This window comes from Phascolarctos cinereus, unplaced genomic scaffold (genome assembly GCF_003287225.1).
Source record: "Phascolarctos cinereus isolate Bilbo 61053 unplaced genomic scaffold, phaCin_HiC Scaffold_2;HRSCAF=192, whole genome shotgun sequence".
NCBI lineage: Eukaryota > Metazoa > Chordata > Mammalia > Diprotodontia > Phascolarctidae > Phascolarctos > Phascolarctos cinereus.
Window position 1 is genome coordinate 97,969,453 of NW_027555625.1, and position 26,288 is coordinate 97,995,740.

The following is a 26,288-nucleotide window of genomic DNA, read 5'->3' on the forward strand; positions in this document are numbered from 1 at the left end:
CTCTCTTGAATTCTAATCTAATATCTTGTTGAAGAAACTGTGTTGCCTTCCCATGAAAATCAGAAGAGTTTATGTGATTTAACACTCAGCAACTAAGCTTGAGCTTCCATTCTTTGAGAATTCTCTCTCCAAATATTGAGTGCCCATGAAGAGAAAAGATTTATTTGTTCTCATTTGAATTTATGTATCATCTCTTTCATTAATGTTTTTAATAGTCAAACTATATGCACAAGGTATCTGTGTGTGTATATATATCAATTTATTCTCATCAGTATAACATATACCCACATTGATTCCTTAAGCTTATATTCATGTTACTAATATGTATGTTTCATATGCATAATTGCATATATTATATATGTGTATATGCCACACTTATATTTTATTTATGCTATATAGAATTCTGTATGTATCTGTTGTCTAACTAGAATATATTCATAATGAATTTATTCTTAATAAGAATTGTTTCATTCTTGGCACTTATATTTTCACTATCTACCCAGTATCTAGAACTTAGCAGGAGCTGAATACTCATTGATTGATTGATGGTTGAATTATCTTGACAAACAGGCTTGCAAGAAAAGGGCAAAATATGAAATAAATGATTCAGTCTCTGCTTGATTTATGAATATTTAAAAGCTATACATAAGCCTAGTTTTCAGGTGGGTTTTTTTTTTGGTGAAGGAACTGGGGTTAAATGACTTGCCCAGAGTCACACAGCTAGTAAGTGTTATGTGTCTGAGGCCAGATTTGAATTCAGGTTGTCTTGACTTCAGGGCTGCTGCTCCATCCACTGTGCCACCTAGCTGCCCCTATTTTTCAGTTTTTAAGAATACACACCAGAAAAAAAAAATCCTGGTTTTATTTAAAGATGTATGTCAGTCTACTATTTGGATTGCCTTTGTTAATTTTTGTTAAAAAATTATACTTATTTAGAAACATCAAACTTCATAATTGTGCTCTCCAGATTCTGTTCCACCACTGCCTAGCTCACTTGGTGACCTCAGGTAAGTCAACTGATGATACCAGTGTCCATAGACTTATTGTAAGGAGAAAACAACGTAATAGGTGTGAAAATACTTTGAAAAATTAAAAGCTCAAGGTGTCAACCCATGCCAGTATCATCCATCAGAACTACTAGAAGCTTTGGTCTTTTCTGCTGGGGAGAAGAATGAGTGCAGTAGGGATGCAGCAGATTACACTAACTCCATTAGGTAAGACAGCCACACTTTGCTAAGAGGCCCCTAGGGAGAGTAAGGAGAAAGTTTCTGATAGTACTTCAGACATACAAAGAGGGACCAAATAAAGAAAAAGATATGGCTATTTCATTAGGGTAATACGAGCTAGTCCTAGGCAAAAATTTTAAGCACACTGACTTTGCTTGGTATCACTGTCCTCTGTTTATCTAGTGCCTTTTATTAATGCTTTGTTTGCCCAGATCCATACGCAGTACAGGCCCCCATATCCTTAAAAATATCCCATTTCCCAACACTCCCATTACAAATTAACATTCCTGAAGGACCCTTTAGATATCAAAAACAAAATAAACTGATTAAATTATATTAGTGTGAAAATGGCTGATACCTGGCTGTATAAACTATGTCAGAGTTATTTTACTTTAAAAATACAAAACTATTAATGTAAATGATTTAATTTATGATAGAATTCCAATGGAGATTAGGCAGCTAGTCTTATTTATGATCCTGAAATCCTGTCTTTATCCTAGATGACACCAATGTTCAATAACATTTATCTATCATCCACCCATCATCATGTATCTATGTATCCATCGTGTATCTATCCGTTGACCTATCATTATACATTTATCTACATCTGTCCATCTATCCAGCTGACTATATATTAATGACACTTTCTATATAGAACAACAATGACTGAAACTTTGTAAGTGGCTCATAAAAATGTAGAATGAAAGATAGATGGAAGAATTTGTGTTGCCTCTGAAAGGAAAGCTATGGGACATAATTTCATCTCTTCTTACTAAGAAAGCATTATATTAATATAATCCTGATTCCCCTTCATTCCAGAAGGGCCTCAAGCAAGAATAATCATACTACAATACTTCTAATGTTCTTTTCTTTTTGTCACATTCAACCCATATGATTTTATATATTTGTAGCAACAGGATTTTGAGGATTTTACATTAATCCTGAGATTCAAAAGTGAAGTAATCTAACATGATGACCCTTGCCCGGAGATTAAGACTCTATGATGATTATAGGGAGCTTAGTAGGGAGAGCATAATTTGTCTTGGGGGGAAAAAACAACTCCATTCATAGGCAAGAGAAATGTTGCAGCTGTGAAATAAATATTCAAGGCATAAAGGAAGAGTAGCTGGTCTATTAACCCCAATGAAAGCCCAATATATTAGTCATGCTACCCTATTCTGAGGAACACCAATTGATTGGTACGAAGTGGAAGTGCTGGGAACCTTGAGCAAAACTGATAGTTACTTTAGAGTTAATGATACCCAAGGCAATTATTGGGTATCCCGACAAAGTGTCCCCAGATTTTTTTTTAAATAAAATTTTATTTTTTCCCAATTGCAAGTAAAAACAGTTTTTACATTAATCATTTTTAACGTTTTACATTCTTAAACTCTCTCCCTCTTTTCTTCCCCCCTCTCTGAGATGGTAAACAACTTGATATATGCTATACATGTTCAATCATGCAAAACATATTTCATTTTGGTCCTTTTGTGAAAAAAAAATACAGACCAAGAAAAACAAATACAAAAAATAAAGTGAAAATTAAAAAATAGAAAAGGACTTATTTGTACAAAGTATTTATAGCAGCTTTTTGTGTAATGGCAAAGAATTGGAAATAGAGATTATGCCCATGAATTGGGGAATGGCTAAACAAGTTAGGGGATAGGATTGTAATGGAATACCATTGTGCTATGAGAAATGATGAGCAACATAATTTAAGGAAATAACCTAGAGGCAGATAGGTGGCACAGTGGATAGAACACCAGCCCTAAACTCAGACCAAACACTTGAAACTTACTAGCTGTGTGACCCTGGGCAAGTCACTTAACCCCAATTGCCTTTAAAAAAAAAGACAGAAAAATACTGATTTTTTTTTAGCAAGAGCAGATTTCAGGATTATGCAAGAAAATAAGAACAATCGTTTAGCTTGAGATCTTAAAGTGAAGCTGTTTTGAGTAAGATGGTGTACTTCAGTATTTCCATTTCAATAAAGAATAATCTTGATAAGGAAAAATTGGGGAGGGGAGTTAAAGTGACCAATATAGCTGCAAAGAGTGCTGGAGATTATTGTTGAAAAGGAGGTACTAAAAATAGAATCAGGAGGCCATTAACTGAGATCAGAGACAAGAGTGAAAAATGTGTAGTATTGGGAAACCTAAAGTATAGAACAAATTGAAATCTGTGAAATACTCCAAAGAACAACAAAAAATGCTTTGGGGCAAATGTAACACAAACAGAAGATAGTATGAAAACATACCTATTTAACTTTATTTCCCTCTGATAAGAATTGTCTTAATTAATGAAGAATGGATAGAATAAACATGGCCAAGTAGAACCTGAACCACAAGAGGGCCCTTAGTTTCCTTGACTATAAAACTAAGGTAATTAGATCATATCTGAAAGCTCACATGGCTCTAAAATAAACAGACAAAGGAACCAATGAAAATACTGGGGTCAAATAATTTTGAATGAATTATGTTTCCTTCTAAGTAAGGAATCACGTAAGATTCTATTTGTCACCTAAAACACCAAATTAGGAAATAACTACTCAATTACAAAAAATAATATTCAAGCCAACCAAGTATTAAGAACTTACTTATATCTTATTCAATATGCCTCTAGATACTACCCTGGCCTCCCACGTCATCAACTTCCTCAATTCCCCTGACCTGCACTTTCACTCCACCTCAGTCACAACATTAATCATACCATCACTCTAAAGCATTCTATCAATGATCAAAAACTCTCTAAATTTCATTTTCCTTTCCATTTATCTTTCCCCATATGTCACTTAAGATCTCCAGTCCTTTTATCGCTCAGTTCTCTGTCAGCCAATCAAGCATTTTCTGGCTTAATTTTATTCCCTTCTGAATCTCAATCTCAAAAATCAGGCTATAAACTACCTTTTATTGTTAGATGTCCTGATGGCTCATCTGTCTTATTGTCACTTATACTTTGCTAAATCCAAGTCCTATGTTACTCTAAACATGCACAATTTCCATCTATCCTCACATTTTGCTGAATGATGCTGTAGAAAATCATACAACCATGCTTCCTGGTCCTACTAACAATTATGTAATTTCATCTGGGTTTACAGCAAGACAGGGGGCAGAATATTTCAGTCGAAAGAACATAAGTTCTTGGTACAAAGTATCTGAGTTAATATTAAGGCTCTGCCATTTCTTTCCTACGTAGCTTTGAAAGTCATTTAAACTGCCTGGTCCTCATTTTCTTTATCTGTAAAATGAGAGCACTGGATAAGATGATTGCCAAAATCTCTTCTAACTTCAAATATATGAGATGAATTTTTGCTAACTGGCTCTTTATCACAGTCCCCAGAGAAGTGGTTGTTGTAAATTTCTCCCCAAGGTTATCTCTCTCTCCCTACTCTCTCTTTCTCCCTCCCTCCCTTACTCCTTTCCTCCTTTTCTCCCTCACCTCTCTCCCTTCCCCTCCCTTCCTCATCATCTCTCTCTTTCTGTCTCTCTCTTCTGCTTTTCTAATACACATTTCAAATCCCTCAGTATTGTCCCCCATCCTTCCCTACACCTCTCTAGTCTTTTCTCAGCAATGACAACTCCTAGACTTGTATTCTTGATCTCATCCTCTTCCACTTCCAGCTGTACTTTACTACCACTACCACTCTCTTCATCAATCCAGCCCAACCATCTCTTCTCTATTTTATTTGTAAGGTTTCCTTATTTAATGGTTACCTCCTTCATGCCAAGTGAAATATCCAGTCTTCCCTCATTTTAAAATCACATCACTTGATCCTGCCATTCCCTTCAGTGGATAGAGTACCAGGCCCTGGAATCAGGAAGACTATGTTGAAATCTAGACTCAGATATTTAATAGCTATGTGATCATAGGCAAATTATTTTACCTCTGTTTTCCTCAGTTTCCTCATCTGTAAAATGAAGATACTAATAGCACCTACCTCCCCGGGTTGTTGTGAGAGTTAAATGTGATAATTGTAAAGCATGTAGCACAATGCCTGACACATAATAAGCTACTGTCTGTCCTCTGCTTTCACAGATAAAAACCTAGAAATAGGTATCTATTCTCATTATATCTATTTTCAATCCAGTCAATCAGTTCTCAACTTTTCCATATAAGTAAATTTCACTCATGCCCTCTTAAAGTTACAATTATCTCTTGATTAGAAACTCAGATAGCTTCTTCTCAGTCTTCATTTTTATTATCTCTCTGAAGCATTAGATATGCTTAGTCATTCTCTCTACCTGAGATCCTCTTTTCTGTAGAAATTTTCATAAATGTGGTATCTTCTGGTTGTCTTCCTACTTCTCTGGAAGTAGGAAGTATCCACTTCATTGGATAACCTTCTATATCCTGTCCCCAAGGGTGATTTACTCTAAAGCTCTGCTTTTGTCCCTTTTTTTATATACTCTTTTTGGACAACCAACTCCCATGGATTCAACTATTATCTCTATATGGTGACTCGTAGACCTACATATCCAACTTGTCTATCTCTTGAATTCCAATTCCACATTACCTATTGCCTACTGAAAAGATCTAATCAGATATTATACAGACACATTAAAATCAATCTGTCCATAACAGAACTCATTCTCTTCTCCCTCTCACTCACCTCCATGTTTAGTTCTTCTTAACTTCCATGTTTGTCTTGAGGACATCAATATTCTTCTAGTCATTCATGTTCATGACTTCACTCTACTGCCTCCTTCACATCCACAATATTATATCAGTTGCCATGATATATAAATTCTAACTCCAAAGTTTTTTGCCACATCTGTCCCCTTGTCTTAACTTATATAATCACCAGTCCAATTCAAGTCCTTATGACATCTCATCTGGACTTTTGAAATAGCTCCTTAAAATGTCTCAAATCTCTGCCCTCTCCAATTCTTCCACCTCACAGTTGTTAGAGGCATTCCTAAGTACAGAGTTGGTTATGCCACTCTCCTGCTCATCACTGGATCTCAATTGTCCCTGGAATAAAATACAACTTCATTTGTTTGGCATTTGAAGCCCATCTCAGTCTTACTTCATCCTACCTTTCAAGTTTCCTTGCAGAATAGACCACTTTAAGAAATTCTATTCCACTTAAACTTCTCCCTCATTGCTAATGCCTTCCCATTGAGATTGCCTTCTCTTTCTCTAATATATGTGTTAGGTGGACATAATAGCTTGCATGTTCTCTCACATATTACAATGTAGCTCCTTGAGAGCAGGAATAGTTTTTCTTTCTCCATATCCTGAGAATTTTAGGACAGTGTCTAGAACAGAGTAAGCACTAAATAAATGCGTGTTAACTGACTAATAGACTGAAAATGCTTACTCTTTTTTTCCCTTGTTTTACTTCATGATGTTATATCACTCATCTGTGCCTTTGCACAAGTTAACCCTCTTACCTGTAATGTCCTCCCACCTCACTTCTATCTCAGAGAGTCCCCAGGTCCTTCAAGACACTGAATCCTGGTACATGAGGCTTATCCTGAACATGCCTTCTTCCCTCATCTTTGTACATATTTTGTAGTTGCTGATTTGTGCTTATATTGTTCCTCATAATATAATGTTTATAAGGTCCTTGATGTCAGAACTATTTCCTTTGTATGTATATTTCTAGTGTCCAAGACAATGTCTGGCATATAGTAAGTGCTTAATAAATCCCTGTGGAATGAATGAACATAAGAAAATGTGTTTGGTGGTTGGAGTAGAAATATATAAACATAAGTTGTAGTCCCTCCCAGCCTTATAATCTGTAAGGGAGATAAGTTACAAATAAATATCACATTAACACAGGGTAATTCTACCCTGTGGTATAATGAGGGAGGGCATGATGAGAACAGGGAAGGGTAAGGAGTGCCATTTGGCTGGATTTTTATAATATCTCGGTGGTATAATGTTAGCTTACCAAGATTCACCTAATTCTCCCTAAGTTTAATCAGGAGAATTTGACACTCTAAAAAGCTGTATGAATTCATCTCCCCAAAATATATCGAAGGAGGGATTGCTGCTCAGAACTGATAAATCCAGGAACAGTAACAAATAATGGTATTCTCTCACTATATAGTTTTATTTAATGACAAAAACCAATTAAGCAAACAATTCAAAGGCAAGCTGAGCCTTCTTTACTGAACTATCTTGAATAAAAGGCCTTATCTTACTTATGCAAAGACTAGTTCATTATGATTAGAATTTTAATGTCCTAATCAAGAAAATTAAAAACTCCTTTCCTCTGTACTTTGGAGGTAAAAGGATAAGGAATCTATTCCTTGGTTAGATTTCTGGGCTAACCTCAGGTCTGAGTTCTTTCATAAACAAGGCTTTAACACAACCAACTAAAATGGGGCAAATATATACTAGAAAGATATTTTACAATTTAGTATTTCTTCTATTTTGTCTACTCTAAAAAAATATGGTAAATAATAAATCATTATGCATAGGAGTCTGGCCTTCTACCATCTGACTTTTCATAACCTTTTTTCCTCCCCTGTGGGCTAGTCTTGAAATATTTTCATTGAAAACAATGTTCATATGTTTTCTTTCCTCTCTTACAGTAGCCCAAAATCTCTTGTCCAGGCTATACTTAGCCAAATTTAGCAATATAGACTACATTACTGTAATCTCATCAGTCGGTGATACTCAGTCTTCAAAGATTCTTTTTTAGAAGGTGCAAAAGGAAGTAATCCCAGGCAAACCTGTGACACGAAGGCTTAGTTCTTTCTCCTACTCCATCTCTATACTACTTTCACTCTATTATTTAACCTCACTATACCCAGTGGCCTCATATTATTTCCTAGTTTCCCTGAGGACCTGCTATAATGACTATTAGGCCAATGCATTTTCCTTTCTAGCTCTGAATCTTCTCTCAACTCTCATTAAAATTTAACTCTCAGGGTCTTATTTCTTCAGAGACCTAGTAATTCTTGCTATAGTAGCTGGGGCATTAGATAGAGTACTGAGTTTGGAATCTGATAAGACAAGTTCAAATCCTTCCTGAGACAGTCAAAAAGCATTACTAAGGTAATATTATGAGCTAGACACCATATTTAATCCTGGGGATACAAAGAAAAACCAAAAAAAAAATTTTGCTACAAACGTGGACAAGTTCCTTAATCTCTTCTTGGCTGTCTCTGCACATAAAAAATGAGAGGATTAGGCAAATTTAAATCTATTATCTTAACAATATATAATGTCTTAATGTGTTAAAAAAATTGGGCATTGTAACAGGGGCCATGATGGAGCAGATTTTGTCTTTTTTAATGGTGGGGAACAAGGCTGCTTTTCATTTTGTTGTTTAGCTATTTCAGTCATGTCCTACTCTTCATGACTCCATTTAGGGTTTTTTTGGCAACGATAGTGGAGTGGTTTTCCGTTTCCTTCTCTAGCTCACTTTATAGATGAAGAAACTGAGGGAAACAGGGTTAAATGACTTGCCTAGGGTCACACAGCTAAGTGTTTGAGGCCAGATTTGAACTCAGGAAGATGAGTCTTCTTGACTTTAGGCCTGACACTCTATTCACTAGGCCACCTAGTTTTCCTGTCTTTTTCATACCTTACAAATTATATAGCATGTGAAACAAATCACTCAGGAAACTAACTCTTATTACTATAGTTATCTTCCCACCCTGGAGCGACCATTAAATGTTATATATTCTGGACCATAGCTTTAGATTTGGATAGGACTTTAAAAATCATCTTGTCTGATCCTCTCATTTTAGAGTTGAAGAAATTGAGGCCCAGAGAAATTTTGTGACTATTTTGAGATCATATGTGCAGCAAATGTAAGGTGTTAATAATATTAATAATAACTATAGTTAATATGTAATATTTACATAGTATAACTAGATTTGCAAAGCATTTTATAAATATTTTATCATATTTTTCTCGCAACAACCCAGGGAACTAAGTGCCATTATTATGCTCATTTTATAGATGAGGAAACAGGCAGGCAGAGGTTAAGTGACTTTGCCCAGGGTCACATAGTGAATTAGTCTCTGAAGCATGATTGGAACTCAGATCTTCTGTAGTCCAAATGGAATTTGAACCCAGATCATCCGATAAATTCCAGGATCTTTCCTACTGTATCCCACTTCCTCCTATAGTGAAATAAGCACTGATTTGTTCTCCTTGACTTTATCCTTGTGAGCCTAGTCTGGTTGATACTAAATATCTTGTCTGTCTCAATGAACTTATGTCAACTCTCTTGCCATTCCTTTGCAGAGATGACTAGTTGATTTTCCAAATTCACAAGAAATGCCCTCTGTATCTGGTGTATACATTTTTAAATAAGATGACTTCCCTCTTGTATTTAATGCTTTACTCACATATCCTCTAGCCCAAAATTCATGATGAGTAATCATGTGTAAACTCTAAACTAGCCTAAACTAAAGAAACTTTTTTTTTTTTGTGCTAGGCGATGGGGTTAAGTGACTTGCCCAGGATCACACAGCTAGTAAGTGTTATGCGTTTGAGGCCGCATTTGAACTCAGGCCCTCCTGAATGCAAGGCCAGTGCTCTATCCACTGCTCCACTTAGCTGCCACAAGAAACATTTATCCAGTTACTTAAGAACCAGCATCTTGAATTATCACTTGGGTTTTTTATAATTCTTTATTTTTATTTCTTATATAGTTGTTTCTATAGACATATTAAGGTTCAGATAATAGGATCCTGATGGGATAAGACCACGATCTTGCACTACCTGTACCTTGTGAAGATGGGATATTATGGAAAACAATTTGAGGATGACCTTTGCATAAATTTAGCTTCTCCAAAAGGGCATTAACATGATATTGGGAGATTTAATGATAAGTATTTATGGAACAAACATTAGAGGAATGTTATGAATGAAACAACATTGAATTTGGAAAGAAGAGAAATAGATTCAAATCCCTGTCATAACACATACTAAATGTGCGATCATGGCTAAGTCCCTTAATCTCTTTGAGCTTCAGTTCCTCATCTGTAAAGTGGGTATAATCATACTTGTATTATATGCTTTATAAAATTGTAGTGAGAAAAGTGTTTTTTTTTATCCATTAAATCCTACAGATTTCATTTGAGTGTGTTGTAGCTCTAAATTAGAAGAATCACACTAGGAGGCAAAAAGATACGAACTCTGTAAGGGCAAAGGAGATTTTGTTTTTGTCTTTCTATACCCAGTAACTAGAACATTGTGGGTATTAGATAAATGCTTGTTAAATTGTATTTAAGGACTTGACTTCATTCCTATCAAGGTTTCTTTACCATGATACAGCCTTCCACAGAGAAAAGAGCAGATGACTTCATTAAATACAATTCTAAAGGGGTCAGAGGTTTGATGGTCTGGTCTATGTAATTCAATCCACTTCTGTGTTCCAAGGTGAAGATCTAACCCCAAACAAATATCCTGAAAACTCATAGCATAGATCAGTGTAGAAAAATCAATCCACAGACATTTTAACAGATGGGAATGCAACTAAAGTCTTTCAATAACATGCTAAAATCTCATCATCACATACATAAAAAAAAAGATTTTAAGTTATGATACATCAGAGCTTTGAAGGGTTCTACTGCTGAATCTAAACCCTAGTTCAGTCAGGGTTCAATGTTGCATATAAAATCAGTGTTCATACATGTATATGTGCCATTTTTTCAATCGATGAACAATTATTCCCCATTAAGGAAACATTCAGTACATAAACTTAATATGAAATTATTTCAATAAACTGTAAATTCATTTGGTCAATTCATGTTGACCACTTTTAATTGTAATGTCCTCCTGAATAGGAACACTAACACTTTAACATAAACACTTTTCAAAGAAATAGACATATATTCCATTGTACAAAATGGATTGGAGGGAATTAGACATGGTGACATACACTTGTAATTGCTGCTACTGAGGAGGCTGAAGCTTAGGCTGCTGGAACATTTGAGCTTGGCCCATCTGAGCAGCAGTAGGACTACAGTTGAATAGGTATGTACAGTAAGTTTGGAAACAGTAGGGTAAGCCTCTAGAAGTGGTTGGCCACCATGATGCCTGAAGAGGGGCAAACCATCCCAGTTCAGAAAAGAAGCAAAACTCCTCAGCTAATCAGTCATGGGATCAGGCTAGGAAGTGGCTATAACACCCCAAGTCAGGTGAGGTAAGGAGATCCAGTCTTAAAAAAAAGTCAATACCAAAGACAATTAGGCTAGAAATTTGGCCAAAAAACATCCCCATTTGTCTGGAATCTCTGGATACTGACACAAATTGTTGTTTGTTTGTTTTTTAACCCTTAACTGTTTAAATTATTTTAATCTTTCACACTATCTTTGACCTGACCAAACTATTGAGAGGTTTGGGGGAGAAAATTAAACTTTCTTCCTATTGAGAAAAAAATAAAAACCACTTCAATATTTCCACTAATCGGTCTAACTGGACCACCCTGTGACAATTTCTGGTACTTTTCTCACTTGGCTCAAAAGTGAACTCTAATAGTCCCAGGAGACAAATTTTAATTGTGGTTGTTTTAATGAGACCGCTATTTGGCATAGCTCTTCCATAACATATTATCAAACTGAAGTAGAACAAGAAAAGGGTGAGCTGCATTGTATGAGATTTACTTGAAAGAAAATGAGGTTCAATCATCTGGATGTGCAAAGACTTTTCCTGAAAATATCAACAATTATTTCTCCTCTCTCCATTATTTAATATCCAAAGAGTCAAACACATTCATTCTGTAAAATTATGGTTTTATCAGCAAGTGTATTACACATAGTCCCAACATAATCAGAATAATGATTAAGATTAAATAGGCTTCTTCTCCTCTTCCCTCCTTTTTTAAAAGGCTAGATAATATTACACTCAACTTTATCAGTGAAATATTTCCATAAGCAAAGGTGTTTATCATCTCAGATCTTTCCAATAGCAAGCCATAGTTCTCAGTCATGAATTTTAAGGTTTAGGAGAGAACTCGTCCTATTCCAGGATTATTTGAGTAATTGTACTGTTGAACAAGATAAATTTGTACTTGGAGAGATAGAAGTCAAGTATCTTTAAGGTCCTAGCTGCAATTTGAGAGCCTGAGGTAGAATGAATCCATTTTCTCCTTGTGTGAATTATAAAAGACAATAAATAATTGCAGAGGAGAAAATCTCTTCACTTATTTATGGAAATTTCCACGTGTCACACATTGCCAGAATATATATGCTTAAAGTTTAGTTATGCTAAAGAGGCAGCTAGGTGGCACAGTGCACTGGCTCTGTAGACAGGAAAACCTGAGTTCAAATTGAACCACAGACACTTGCTGTGTGACCCTAGGCAAGTCTCAACCCCAATCACCCCACCAAAAAAATAAAATAAAATCTTCTGGGCCATAAAATTTCTGATGACTTTGGTCATACTAAAACTGCTCCCACACCTTTACCCTTGCACAATGTCCTTTTGACCAGAGACATTAACAACATGCATTATAAGGGATATTTATTGACAAACATCCAGCTCACATTCATGGTATGTTATAGTAAAAGTAAAATAAGCCTGAAAAGTATAAGAAAATATAAAGTTATATAAGGTCATGTTTTTTTTTAATGACTCAAGTACTTTTGTTTTATTGTTTCCATCACAGATGACATTGTGAGAGATATGGAAATCCCTTCTCCCTTAGACATAGCAAGTTCTTTCCACTTATTTTGGGCCTGGGGTCAACCACACTGATGCAGAAAGCCATCTGTGAGACAGTTACAATTTACAAAATGTTGTTTCCCAGTTGGATTTTAACTGCATCACAAATGACAAAAAAAAAAAGCTAATACAAATAAACAAAAACAGCTCTAAGTTGCAAGAGATGAATTTAGAACTTCTAAATTGTCAGCATTTATTTTATCTAAGTAATCTTTGATTTCTTTCAGAGCTGATATAAATCCACCTTACAAAATTACTAATTAGAAGATAAACAATACCAGAAAAAAATTTGGAAATATGAAATTTTGAGTGGGCCAATTCAGTCTTTATTACATATTTTGCCAAATATTCTCTAGTAATAGTTATCTTCTTCTGAGTGTCATGGAGATATCATTCCATTTACTAGTTTATAAAGCATGGGGTCCATGAGACTTTAATAAAAAGTTTTTAATGTCACTTTTCATATTTTTGAGGGGAAACCAATTAGCATTATTTTAATTAATCCTTTTATGGAGTTAACAGATTGAGTGATTAATTGTGCTTCCAATTTTCATCAACCTCAGTGGCACTTGGACTTCTTGTAGTGTTGCAGATTATCAACAAGAGATTAATTCACCTGTCTTATTTAGAATTAAAAGCTTAGAATAAATATCATTGCTATTTTTAATTGAAAATCTGGGAATGATTGAAGTTGATATCCGGGGCAAGGTGATTTGATTGGTCTCATTACCTCTGCCATTGAACTTATATTAATAATAAGATCAACTTTATTTTGCCACCCTTCCTTTTTGTGATCATTGCATAATTAGAGTAAAGCCCATGAAGTTTGCTTCTGGGGGATGATTCAAGATCAGCTATCTTTACTAAAAGGAAGCTATGTTTACGTAAAGATGATCAAGTTCTGGGAGTAAACCAGATAATGAGAAGTATCCATTTTCAAGCAAGCACAACTTAAGGTAATTGTATCGACTGTCTATTTTCTAATTACAAAACCTGGTATTCCTATCACACAAAGAATATGATAGCTATAAGATAGGTAATTTTGGAAGCTGCATTAATTTTTTCAAACTCTAAGAAGACTACTACTTCATCCTCACATCATACAAGAAATAGTTAATACTGCTTTCCGAAGAAAGATCTGAACTAACAATCATTACAAATTAAGAAGAGAGGCAGTATAGCATAGTGGATAACAAGTTAGCTTTGGAGTCAAGATCCATAGAGTCATAGATATTGAACTCAAAGGAACCTAAGGGGCCATTTCATCCCAGCCCTGACTTTTAAAGATAAAGAAAAAAATAAGTAACCTCAAAAGGTCACAATAAGTAGTAAATGGAAAAGGAAGAATTTGAATCCAGGTCCTCTGACTTTAAAGTCACTGCTTTTTCCATTATACCATATTTCAAATCCTGCTTCTGAAAACTACTAGTTTGTATTTATACAACTGAGTAATAATATGTGTGGATTATTGTTCTGGAGAAGAAATCATTTATTGAATTCATTATAAAACGATCTCAAATAATGTAAAGTATCTTGCTCTTAAAGTGTTTGTAATGTATTTCAGTTAGGCATTTAGAGATACCTTAATCATTTAAACTATCACCAAATGGCAAGCCCAATCTGCTCCTGACTAGGGAGGGAAAAAGTCATCTACTTGAAGTCTAATGAAATCCTCATTTTTTGATCAGCCTTCAATATCAACAATGCTAACAAAGACACTGTGTGACTTTTCTATACCCTGGCAGAACTAACAATGTCATGACAATAATCAGCTAGTATTTTATTAGTACTGAATACAATACAACAAGATAGAAGAAATGAAAAAGAAGTAAAACAGATATCTTACACAACTTGTCTTGGTTGTAGCCAGAATTGAAATATTTTTAACAGTGAATGAATGGTAAAATGAATATTACAATCTAACAATTCATTTGTTGTTCAAAGTATCCTATTTTGATATTAGATACTTATTGTTTGATTTTTTTAAATGGAATTTTCAGACAGTCTCAGCTTTATGGCAGTGCATTGGTGGTACATATTAAAATAAAGTATAGGTCAAGATATAGAATAAAATAAATTACTTCTTTGCTCACACATTAACATGCATATTTCAATAGAGTACATGACCTATCAGGTCAGCTTAGAACTATTTTAAGTAATGACAAGTACTCAGATGTATTATAGATTTAAATAAGGAAATATAATTTAAGAATGCATATGTGAAAATCAAAGAAGAACAACTGTGTCAAAAATGAATTAGTTATGTACTCAAATACAATAAAAAAGGCAGAAAAAATGTTATATAGGCCAAAAACAAACATCATGAATTGTTGAATGAAAGTTCAACATTTGATTGGGACACAAGATCAAAGAAGCCAGAAATTATTGCTTATTTAGCAACACAATGAACACTGTGCAATCTATGGACACTTTCTGAGTTAGTGAATACAAGAATGAAACTAGGGAGAAATTAACATATATATATGTGTGTGTGTATATATGTGCGTGTGTGTGTGTATAAATATATATGTATATATATATAACAATTAATCTTTCTCAGAATTATTATACATATCAAATGGGTTGGGGGAGAATTATGAAGCATGTTAGTTATAATTATGTCACTTTAAAATTACTACATGATACCTTGGGAAATTACAAATTAATGAGGTAGAATATTTTCAAACTATCATTTTAGTTATTCAACAGGTCCTGGAATTGTTTTGTTGTTGTGGGAGTTTTCTAAAATATATTAAGGGTTAGTAGATTAGTTAGTATGTATCTTACATTCCATACTAACTTTTTTTCATTAATTCCATGGGAAATTAAAAAAAGTTTTAAAATAATTCCTCAAGAAATATGAACCATTTAATATGGCAGCTCTATGTTCAGCACTACCATTAGTTTCATGTTTTGGTTTTCTAACAACATGTTTACTTGGAGTCATCAAACTCGAACTACTAATTTGAAAAAAAATGGCAAACAATTGTAAAAGTGATAAATGATATAAAAATGCAAGGGAGAAAAATCCAAGTATGTAATGAACTCACATTCCAAAATAAGGCATTTATCTTCTGCGAAAATTTAAATATAAGGTCATTTATAAACAAGACTTGTTGCTCCTTCTTTGCGAAAGAGGCCAAAAATATTATTACAAATATATAGGATATGTCAACATTAAATTCTGAATTTCTTCATAAACCTGTTGACTAAATCCACAACTAATGTGATGTTTTCTTGAATGGTTTTGCTGATAGCTGAAGGAGTAGAAAAGTTTAATGTATTTGCCATTGTGACAATAGGATACATTAGAAAAGTTCAATAAAGGACTTAAACACATTAAAAGATCATTGATAATATTTTATGCATTCATTGCTATGCATTTATAAAAGCACATTAAGGATGTATTGACGTGATACCTCAGCCAGACACTAGGAAGAATTTTAATAGTATTAGGAAAGGAATCTGAGAGAGAAAAAAGGATGGACAAGGATGAAGAACGAAGTGTTTTTATTCAATTTTTCTTCAGTTCTGTGACATTTCGTGTTTTGAAAGCCATAAATGGGCAATGTAGCACAGTGGGATAGTCACTGACTAAGAGAGAGAGGAGCTGAGATCTCTTGCTTGCTTTAAAACTTACTAGCTTTCTCCTGTCCAGGAAATCACTAAACCTCATTGTTACTCAGTTTCCTGATTTATAAAATGATACAGTTAGACATTATAATCTTGAAGGTACCTTCCAGATGTAGAATTTTACAAATTAATCTTCTTACCCAGCCCTTTCCCCTTCTAGCCTCCTTAATTAATTCAGTAGCATGGCCAGTTCTAGAAATTTCATTTAGGAGATCAGAGAAAAGAAGTACATCTAGGTGAGGGATATGTCAGAGTACAGGGAAACAGGATCTAGTAATATATGCTTCCGCACTAAAATGACCAAGTAATGGCTGATTGCTTGCCAATTATTTATTGTAACTAAATTTGAATGCAGAAATTTGCTTGTTCTATTTAAAATTACCTGTCAGTCAAACAATCTATCAAGTCAAGTCTTTAAAAATCAAACAAGTATCAAACAGCTATATAAGAAAAAGGACAAATCACAGTAGGAAAACTCTGCATATATGATAGGTGATAGATGACAGGTAGGTATATAGATGAATAGAAATAGCTAAAGAAATATGATTGATAGAATACCTAGCCCAATAGACAACCAATGACTTCAATACCTTGGTTTGCAGCATTCTCAATGCCCATGGAGCCAAGAACATCACTGATCAATTGCTTGCCTTATAGAAACAAATACAATTTCACTAATATTATGTACACTCAAACAATGGAGGTGGACAGTGGCTCTAGGTTGTCTCTTCTGTTGTGCAATGTGATGTCAAAACTCAGTGGTAACCATCTCCAAACTTATGCAGATGAGGATGACATATTCTTACTTACAAGTAGCACAAACAAAATCCAGAGACATTACCTGAGGTTTTGGAAACAGAATAACTAGTTGAAAACACTAGGTCAACAGTGGAGATGCTTACAGTTGATTCATTGTGATGCTACCAGTATCCGACAGTGTTTTCATGATAACCATACATTTCAGTAGGAAACATATGATCCTGCAATTCAATTATTCATCCCCCAAACTTTCAAAGATTAAGAAAAAGTTGGATGATGATATCAATGATGATGATGATGATGATGATGATGGTGATGATAACAATGAGGACAGGAAATAGAAGTGTTTCCTTGTTTTATTTTGGTTTTGCTTTTTGCCATCAGCTCTGTGTCTTAGGCTTAAATCAAGAGTAACCTTCATAAATAACCAAATACCCATTAGAAGGCCCATGCTACTACCTAGTTTTGCTAAAATTACAGGGAAAAAATGGAGAGAAAAGCAGAGGAGAAATACAGAGGTAATCTAGGGCCACCACTGTTAGTATATCTCAACTTGGGGCTTGGGAAAAACAAGCAAACTTGAGTTTAAAAATTAAGGAGTCCCAAAGTTACCATGCCATGCAGCACAATTTTCACTTTACTTATACTTGAAAACAGATTCAGAACCTAGCTACAATGTGAGGCAGAGGACATCTTCAAAAAGGAACATCAGTTTGTGTGACCTGCCCCTCCTTAGAACTCTCATAGATCTTTTTATCATTCACATAGAATGTATCATATGCTAGCAGCTTATACACGTGTCTTTCTTTCCTAGTTGATTGAAAGTAACTTCAGGAAAAGGATAATGTCATATTCATCCTTAAATTCTCCTTGGGACCTACCAGAGAATCTTTCAGAGAAAAGGGACTAAAATCATTGTATTGAATTTATAAATGGATGAATGTTCAGATTATAGCACAGTGTTTAATTTAAGTAATGTGAGTTTATTTGATAAAAAAAAATTCACAGCTCCACTTCCCACAATATAACTTAATTTTCCCTGTTCACCAGTCATATCAACTTCAAAAGCACACTTTCCACAATGAGAAGCATGAAAAGGGAAAATAGAATCTGTCATTCTCTCCTCCACTATATACATTTTCTCCTCCAGTGTATCATCCATTCTACTACAGGAATTTCTTATGATAGATGGAGTGTAAATGATTTTTTTATGTTTTAACATATCCATATAAACAGGATCAATATAACACAAGACTGACATGCTAAAAGCAGAACACGATTGTATAATTAAAAGACAAAATACCATTGGTGCTACATTTCCATTAGAATACCTATTAGGCAAGTATATCGATTGTTTTCTAAGGGGATTTAAAAAATAAGATAGTTTGAAATTCTTTTAAACCTCTTAATTTGCTTCTAAGATTTATGTGTCTCTATCTACATCTCTATGTATGTGCATCTGTGTATGCATATATATGTGCGTATATATAGACATACATACATACATGTGTATACATACACATACACATATGGGTGTATATATATATATATATATATATATATATATATATATAATATGTATATAATTTTGGATTGCAGAGATGAAGATGCATATATCTATATATACACGTATGCACATATAATTTGTAAGCATATATTCCTTGGGAAAATCACACAACCAAATAATATAAGTAGAGTATAAAATAAAATTTCTCTTTAGAGTTCAAATACACATACCATTCAACTCCTGTGCTAGAGAATATATGAAAAGGCATTCACTTCAGAGAGAGCAATGTGATGTGATTCAAACATTAAATACAATGTTTTAGAAAGCATTCCACATGAAAAATAGAATCTCTAAAACAAGTGACATCTCCTGGTCAAAGGCTGCACCATCCATTAGTAGAACTTGACAAATAAATTAAGGTAATTATGTTGACTTTTAACAGTTTCCCCCAAATTAAATTATACTAGAATGTAGTTGACCAAAACACAAACTATAAAAATGCAGGCAAGGTCTCCTTTTATTGGCATGTAGCACTTAATATAGCATTATTCTGTCAACTTGAATTTTCACATTTCAACCCTTAATGTCAGGTGTTATATATAGAAATTTTCAGGTTTGATCTCAAGAAACGTGCTTCATTTGGAGGTGGCACATATATAATCATTCCCAACCATGTGTTTTTATAAGATTCATAGTGTTAAGATGAAAAGAATTCAAAATACAGTTACTTTAAGAAAAAAAAAGATCTTAAAAGATTAAGTACCAAGGGCATAATCATTGAATCAGGATTTACACATGGTTATTTAAAAAAAAAAACTCTTTAAGATGTTTGCTTTAGTTGCATATGGACTACAGTGTTACATTCCACACATACTATTTCTTAATGTAAACATATGAATAGCCACTACATTTACTAAATGAAATATAAAACAACATGCTCAAAAAAAAAATCAAAGCACCCACCAGTCTTGTGCTAATACTCTCCAAAAGTGCACATAAATGACTTACCAAGGGATGCAGTGAAGTATACTGGGTGATTCGTGCTTATACCAAAAATAAATACAAAAGAAAAACCATACGTTTCTTGGCTGTCTGATCCTCCTCCTTCTTCTCCTCCTCCTTCTCTGTTTCTTATACTGACTCTTCTTTGAAATAAACATGAAACTAACGTGAATGGGGAAAATCTCATAGACAACAAAGAGGTGGGACTATAGCAGAGACCACTTAAAGTCAGTGCTATACATGCTTTCACTTACATCCAGATGTAGAATGACTTGGACAGATGTTCTCCACAGCTGCACTCCCTTGAACATGACATGCTTATGTTGGCTACACTGAGTACTTGAGTTTTCATAAATAGATAACAGAAAATGCATACCTGAAATCATAGCTGAATCTTGTGCATATGTATTGTGTCAGCTTCAGATAATATTACTACCTTATTTGTACTTTATAAAAACTAAAACCAAACTAAACAATAACAGCAAAAACCCCACTAAAACTCAGAACAGATATGAAATATCTTGATAAATGTTTGTTCCTTACCTTAGGTCCATGAAATAATAAAGTACACATATACCTACCTCACAGGGCACGTTAACAGTCTAAATAAGGTCTAAATATATTTGCATTGCTTACACATATTCTAAATTATACAGATGGCATTAAAAAGAAAGAAAATAATGTAATACCTTTACTTTTACCTATGGATTTGATGAAATGGTTCCATGAAGAAAGGATTTCCAGACAAAGAGAATATAGAGGAGAGAAACAACAATAAGAATTATGTAAATGCACTAATATCTGAAAATCAAAAGAGACAAGAAAGTATAAATAAGTGTTTGAAGACGAATGGAGATGCAAACAGTGTCACAGGGGAATTGTGTTCATTTCCTTCAGTCACGTACATGCAGAGAAACGTGGATGTCCCCATGCTCAATTTAAAAGGATGACCCAGATGAGAGATACACAGTGATTGGAGAATGGGAAATTCATTGATTCTCTGATGAAAACAACAACAACAACAAAAACTGCGCTATCAGCATTCCAGAAAACAGGAACAAATGCTATCTGCATATTCCCAACCAGCCATGCATTAATGCCAATGGACTCATCAGTGGCTCCAATAGTGTAAAATGAATATCTACTTTCATGTGGTAATTAGGGAAAGTCCTCAAATATCTTTAATATCATTACCCGTAACTGTATTTACATATGCATTCGTGGATTATCTCAATCACATTTTTTCATGTTTCATTTCTTTGCAGTTATTATATTGCAAGGGACAAAGGGAAATGGAAACATAAGATCAAATGGGGGTAAGGGGAAGGAAAAGAGGAGGAAGGCAAAAAAAATAACACAACACAAGATGAGACTGAATTAATGTATTTAATTAGCAGCCATAGAGTTTTCAAGCATTTGCCCATCATTTTGCAGTGATGGATTCAAAGCAACTACAGAATAAGAAGAAACGATGAAAGCAGAGTGGAAAAGGAACAGAGCCCATACCTTGGTCGCCCATCATCAGGTGCGCCAGACCTTGAAGGAAAACAAGAGCACAGTCAGCAATGAACAAGGGAGCATGGGAAGATGGGATTGTCACAGTGACAAAAATGTTCAGTGACAGACATCTTGTTTCCTATGAGATATGTCTGTGTCACAAAGGCAAATCGAAAAGCATTCTTTCAAGTAAAATTTGGAATGCTTTGGGGCCAAGAGTTAGAGAACCACAACTCAAAACACTGGTAGATGCACCACCGTGAATTGTTTCTATGTATTAGTAGGAACAAGGAAATGCATTAAGAGAATGATTTTGAGTTCAACCAGTCCCTTAACATTCCTTTTCTCCTTTGTGCGCTTGGTTGAGGCTGTTTTGAATCAACACAGCCCGGTTAGGGCTAGCCATTTTTCTCTGATTAAATTTTCATTAAAAATAATAAAACCCAAAGGAATGTAACCTGAAATATGGGCTGGGTCTGATCTTTTTCCCCTCATCAAAAAAGAGCAGTTTCATAATTAAATGAACAAATTTTAGTCACATTGAAATGATAATGCAAAGGAGATTTCCTTACTTATCTAAGTACATTTATTCTAATACTGAAAAGGTACTAGACATGCAATGCAAACTCAATTTCCTTATGAGAACATGCTTTGGAGAAAGAGTAGATCAATTTTCAGCAGGCCTAACTAAATTTATCAGGTATGGTAGTGGGAAGCTATTTAGAATTTTATTTCATTTTGAAATTTAAATATTTATAAAGCAAATAGCATGCAGTTCTGAAAGATGAGAAGACATAATTTCAACAAAGAAAGTTCATACATATTTTTGAAAATGCCAGTGAATCCCATCTTTACATCTGAATAGTTTTTAACTACTCATGTCTGAAATTAAAGTTAACCTTAATATAATTGTCCCTCGTTTTGAGGAACTCCAAATTGAACGCCTCCTTATAGGCAATGGAGACCCCCAAATGAGGTAGCATTTTTTTCTCCTTCCTTTCAATTTTCCCAAATCACACAAATATCCCATCAAATAACATACTCTGATTTTTTAAAAAAAGACAGAATTCTCAAATTACTCACCAATTATTCACCAATCTACTTACATTTTTTAATTTTTTTGTGAATTTAAGAAAGATTTCTCTGCCTAAATTTCACTTAAGTCTAGATGACTACTTGATGGAGTTATCTGCTATATTTCTAACAGATTTTTAAAAAGATATTTCCATTCTTAGTAATTTTGATTTTCAGGAAGTCTGCCACTAATCTGTGTTGATAATGAAAGTAACAGTGATATTTTCACAAAATTGTTCTGATACACATTGCATTATAAGCAAATATATATTTATATATCATACATGATATAATCAATATATATGTAATCATATGCACATGATATAATAAAATAAAAATGCTTCTTGGAACAGAATTCTGTTGTATAACAGAGAAGAAAAGGAGTAGATTAAAGACATTATGACCTGCTGATGTGTCCAGATCATTTATATCCAGGAGTAATAGTCACAGTCAAGAATTGTATTTTTAAAATAATATCTCATCTGATAAACTACATGTTGTTAACATTTTTTTTCTTTAAATTGCTATATTTATTGGTGTCATTTTAATTTTTAGATAATCTATAATGTTTACATATACTATGTAGAGCAGATCAAATATATATCATCTCTAGCCCTGACTTCCTAAAACAACATGAATTGTTACTATTACTCATATTTAATGCAATGGTCACAGAGGGATATATTATTCAGAGAGATAAAGATAAAGAAAATTTTAAATGATAGGCAAGTAGAAATGGTACCTGAAATAATTCTATTTAATATAAATGTAGAGCAAGCTAACATTGGAAAAAAAACATCAAAATTGTTTTTAATGAATGTTTGTAACTAAATCCAAGGAAATTGCATTCCAAAGGTCACTTTGACTGCTTTTGTAGCATACTGTACAAAACAGTTAAGGAACCAAAAAGAATTGAACAGAATAGTTCCCCCTCCATTTAGTTCACTTTCTGGTGCATAATAAGCATTTAATAAATGCTTGTTGGTAGCTTGAGTGACTCAATTCACACACTGAGTGGGAAATTTATCATATTCAAAACATATCAGACATGCAGGGTCCCATACAATAAATGTCTCTATTAATAGTTGTAAAGAAAAATGAGAGATATAACTAGAGACAACCCTAGGAAAGGAGTTAATTTTGAATTATTTGCTAAATATTAAGTGACATAGTAGCAATGTTCAGCAGCTCAATAATTATGGTATCATCTATAATAGTTACAGATATGATGTGGAATTATCCTATTACCAGCTTCTAAGTATTACTACTTAATTATTTTAATATCTATTATTTAAACCTAGAAATTCAAATGACAACAAAAAAACTATGCTGGAAGGTTTTATCCTTCTTAAAAGCCTATCAGGCTGTGTGGAAAAGAAAACACATGTAAGTTTCTGCTATCTGATTATAATTTGACAGATTTTACAATATAATGAAATGTAGGGACGAATTTCTTGGACCCATGTACTTTGTTTCATTGTGAATGTCAAAGCTAACAATTAAAATGTTCATTCCAATATGTAACTAGGGGTCCTTCAATCTACAGTTTTATGCCACCCACAATTTTCTTTCCAGTTTTGTTATTATTAGTATACTCAGATGTTTAGTTGAGGGCACTCAGATCAATTTTTTGCTAGCCATTTAGGAAGCTCAAATTAAGGTGGTGTGAAGGTAGGTGGGGAGACTTTGACATTTGCATATGAAGATTCCAACCAAAGAATATCTGGTAGATATCTAATTCCCTAAAATTTTGATTTCCAATGGAAAAGCTCACAGACTCTCATGCCAACAGATTTGTATCAAGTTTAGCGTTTGATATAATGTAATACAAAATCTTACGTTTTTACTTACCAACATTCAGGTCTCTGTGCAATAGGCTTTAATGTCCATTGACCCACCAGTTGTTTTGAAATCTAGACAAGGACTCCATCTTATACTATGGCATTTTATAAGCCAAATGATTTAATTCTAATCAATGGACCCCAAATGATATAATGCTTGATATTCCGAACAGAAACAAAAGAATATGTCTTAGCCTAATAAAAATAAAGAATGGATCATGCAGTATGTCTGTGGATGCTAGAATTACTTTATCCTAAAGACTAAAGGAATACTTTGTACCAATTTTTCCATACAGAATTTGATAGTCAATGTTCCTTATTTATGCATGATACTTAATTCTACTGAGCATAAAATATTAGGGATTGGTAAGGTTAGAATACAATGCACCTAAAGTGAAAGCAGTGTTCTGTATGAAAAGTGGTACCTAGTCAATGAACCACATTTGCTAAAAGACATTCAACTTACCGTTTTTAATTCTAGGTGTACCATTTTAGTACTAACATAAAATAAAAATAAATAAAAAGAGAGCTTAGAAAATAAGGTAGAAAGTACCCACCTTCCACATAGTTGTCTTCTGAAAGCACATAACAAGGAAGGAGAGAAAAGGAAAAAAAAACATTCATTAAGCAGCATGCAGACTGGAACTTGCCATTGCATGTCTTCATCATGCAAGGCATCAGACACAACATGCAGGAGCTCCATTGCTACCATTCAGAGGGGAGAATATGATCATGGGGTGTGGGAAGCCAAGTTCCCACTAACCAAAAGAATTCACAGGGATGGAAAAGAAAATTAGAGTAATGCTGCCATTTCCAGAGCAATGGTATTTAAAGAGTCCTTTATACTACTGCTCTGCATGAAGCAAATTTGATTAGTCTCATTTGTTGTGCGTATGGTTTCCTTTGATGAAAATCATTTTATATAGCTACAAGTTTTACTTGGGTTGAGAATTAGACAATTAATTTATCCCTTTATAGGACTGTATCCTATTTATGTATTGAATATGTAAATTGCATACACTATCAAATTTTATTAATATTTATAATTATAAAAATGTGCATAATGTCCCTTTATCAGCATGAATAATTAGCATTTCTAAGAACTTAAAAGGGATTTTTTTAGATCAAAACAATAAAAGTGAAGTGGCTGTAATACATAACTTATTTGTGGACATTTTTATACTTTTTCATGGTTTCCTACAAAGTATATCAAAATTGTAAACACTGAGGGTAGACAGATTCATTTTTGTATTCTCTGTAATGTCTACTAAGATGCTTTAAACATAGTAGGTAATCTACAGAAAGCTGTTGAAATGGATCGCATTGAAGGTATTTACTTTTAATTTCCAATAATTATAATTACATCTTATTTTAGGTTATAGGCATTAGGGAGCTATGCAACTGGCCCAATTTAGTTAGTGTTTAGCATTTAACATCTGTGCATTCTTCATGAAAGGAGTTATTAGTGTAATAGCCAATCAAGATAAGATCATCAAGTCTCCACAGAGTTTAAATATTCAATATTTTACATACACTTTCCATATTAAATGAAAATGAAGACTTGTGTTAGTCTACAGCAGATATGTGTTGGAAAATTCAACCATTATGGAGAGAAAAGGCTTGGATAGAAACAGAAAAATAATTTGGTGGGGAGTTTTTTTAAAACTCCTTTTCTGTAAAATTAGGGGATTGGATTAGATGATCAATAAATTTCCTCCTAGATCTAAAAATGTTATGCTTATTAAAAAAATTCTGTTGGTGATAACTGATCAAAAAATCAGGTTCCCATTAGCTTATTTTCCAAAACCATCCATCCATAATTAGAAAATGAGTAGGCTGTATCCATACTGACATTTCTACTCTCAATATTTTAGATTACTTATCCAAATTTCCTATTTTGAAACTCTTAGATTCAAATAATTATGTTTTCAAGAAAACCTCAACCATTAACTTTAGAACTATTGAGAGCATATATTACAAACTCTCTTGGGTAGAATACATTTAAGGTTCAAAACAACCTTAGAGGTCAACTAAACCAACCCTCATATTTTATAAATGAAGAAAGCAATGTCAAGGGAAGTCAAGTGACTTGCCCATGGGCACATAGGTAGTAAG

At 33.8% G+C, this 26,288-nt stretch overlaps 1 protein-coding gene across 21 annotated transcripts in view; it reads right to left on the reverse strand.

Moving 5' to 3' along the window:
• NRXN1 (neurexin 1) overlaps window positions 1–26,288 on the reverse strand; it is a 1,404,735-nt gene that overhangs the window by 1,236,624 nt on the left and 141,823 nt on the right. For 12 of the 21 annotated variants that reach the window (XM_078149510.1, XM_078149516.1, XM_078149515.1 and 9 more), the window contains exons 3-4: window positions 24,731–24,748; window positions 21,268–21,297 (exon numbers count right to left, since the gene is read on the reverse strand). The exons of 7 other annotated variants lie outside the window; for them this stretch is intronic. In XM_078149510.1, coding sequence (XP_078005636.1) covers window positions 21,268–21,297; window positions 24,731–24,748 — 48 coding nt within the window. The remainder of the gene's footprint in view (window positions 1–21,267; window positions 21,298–24,730; window positions 24,749–26,288) is intronic. 2 more of the 21 variants (XM_020996242.2, XM_078149507.1) reach the window with 1 other exon arrangement.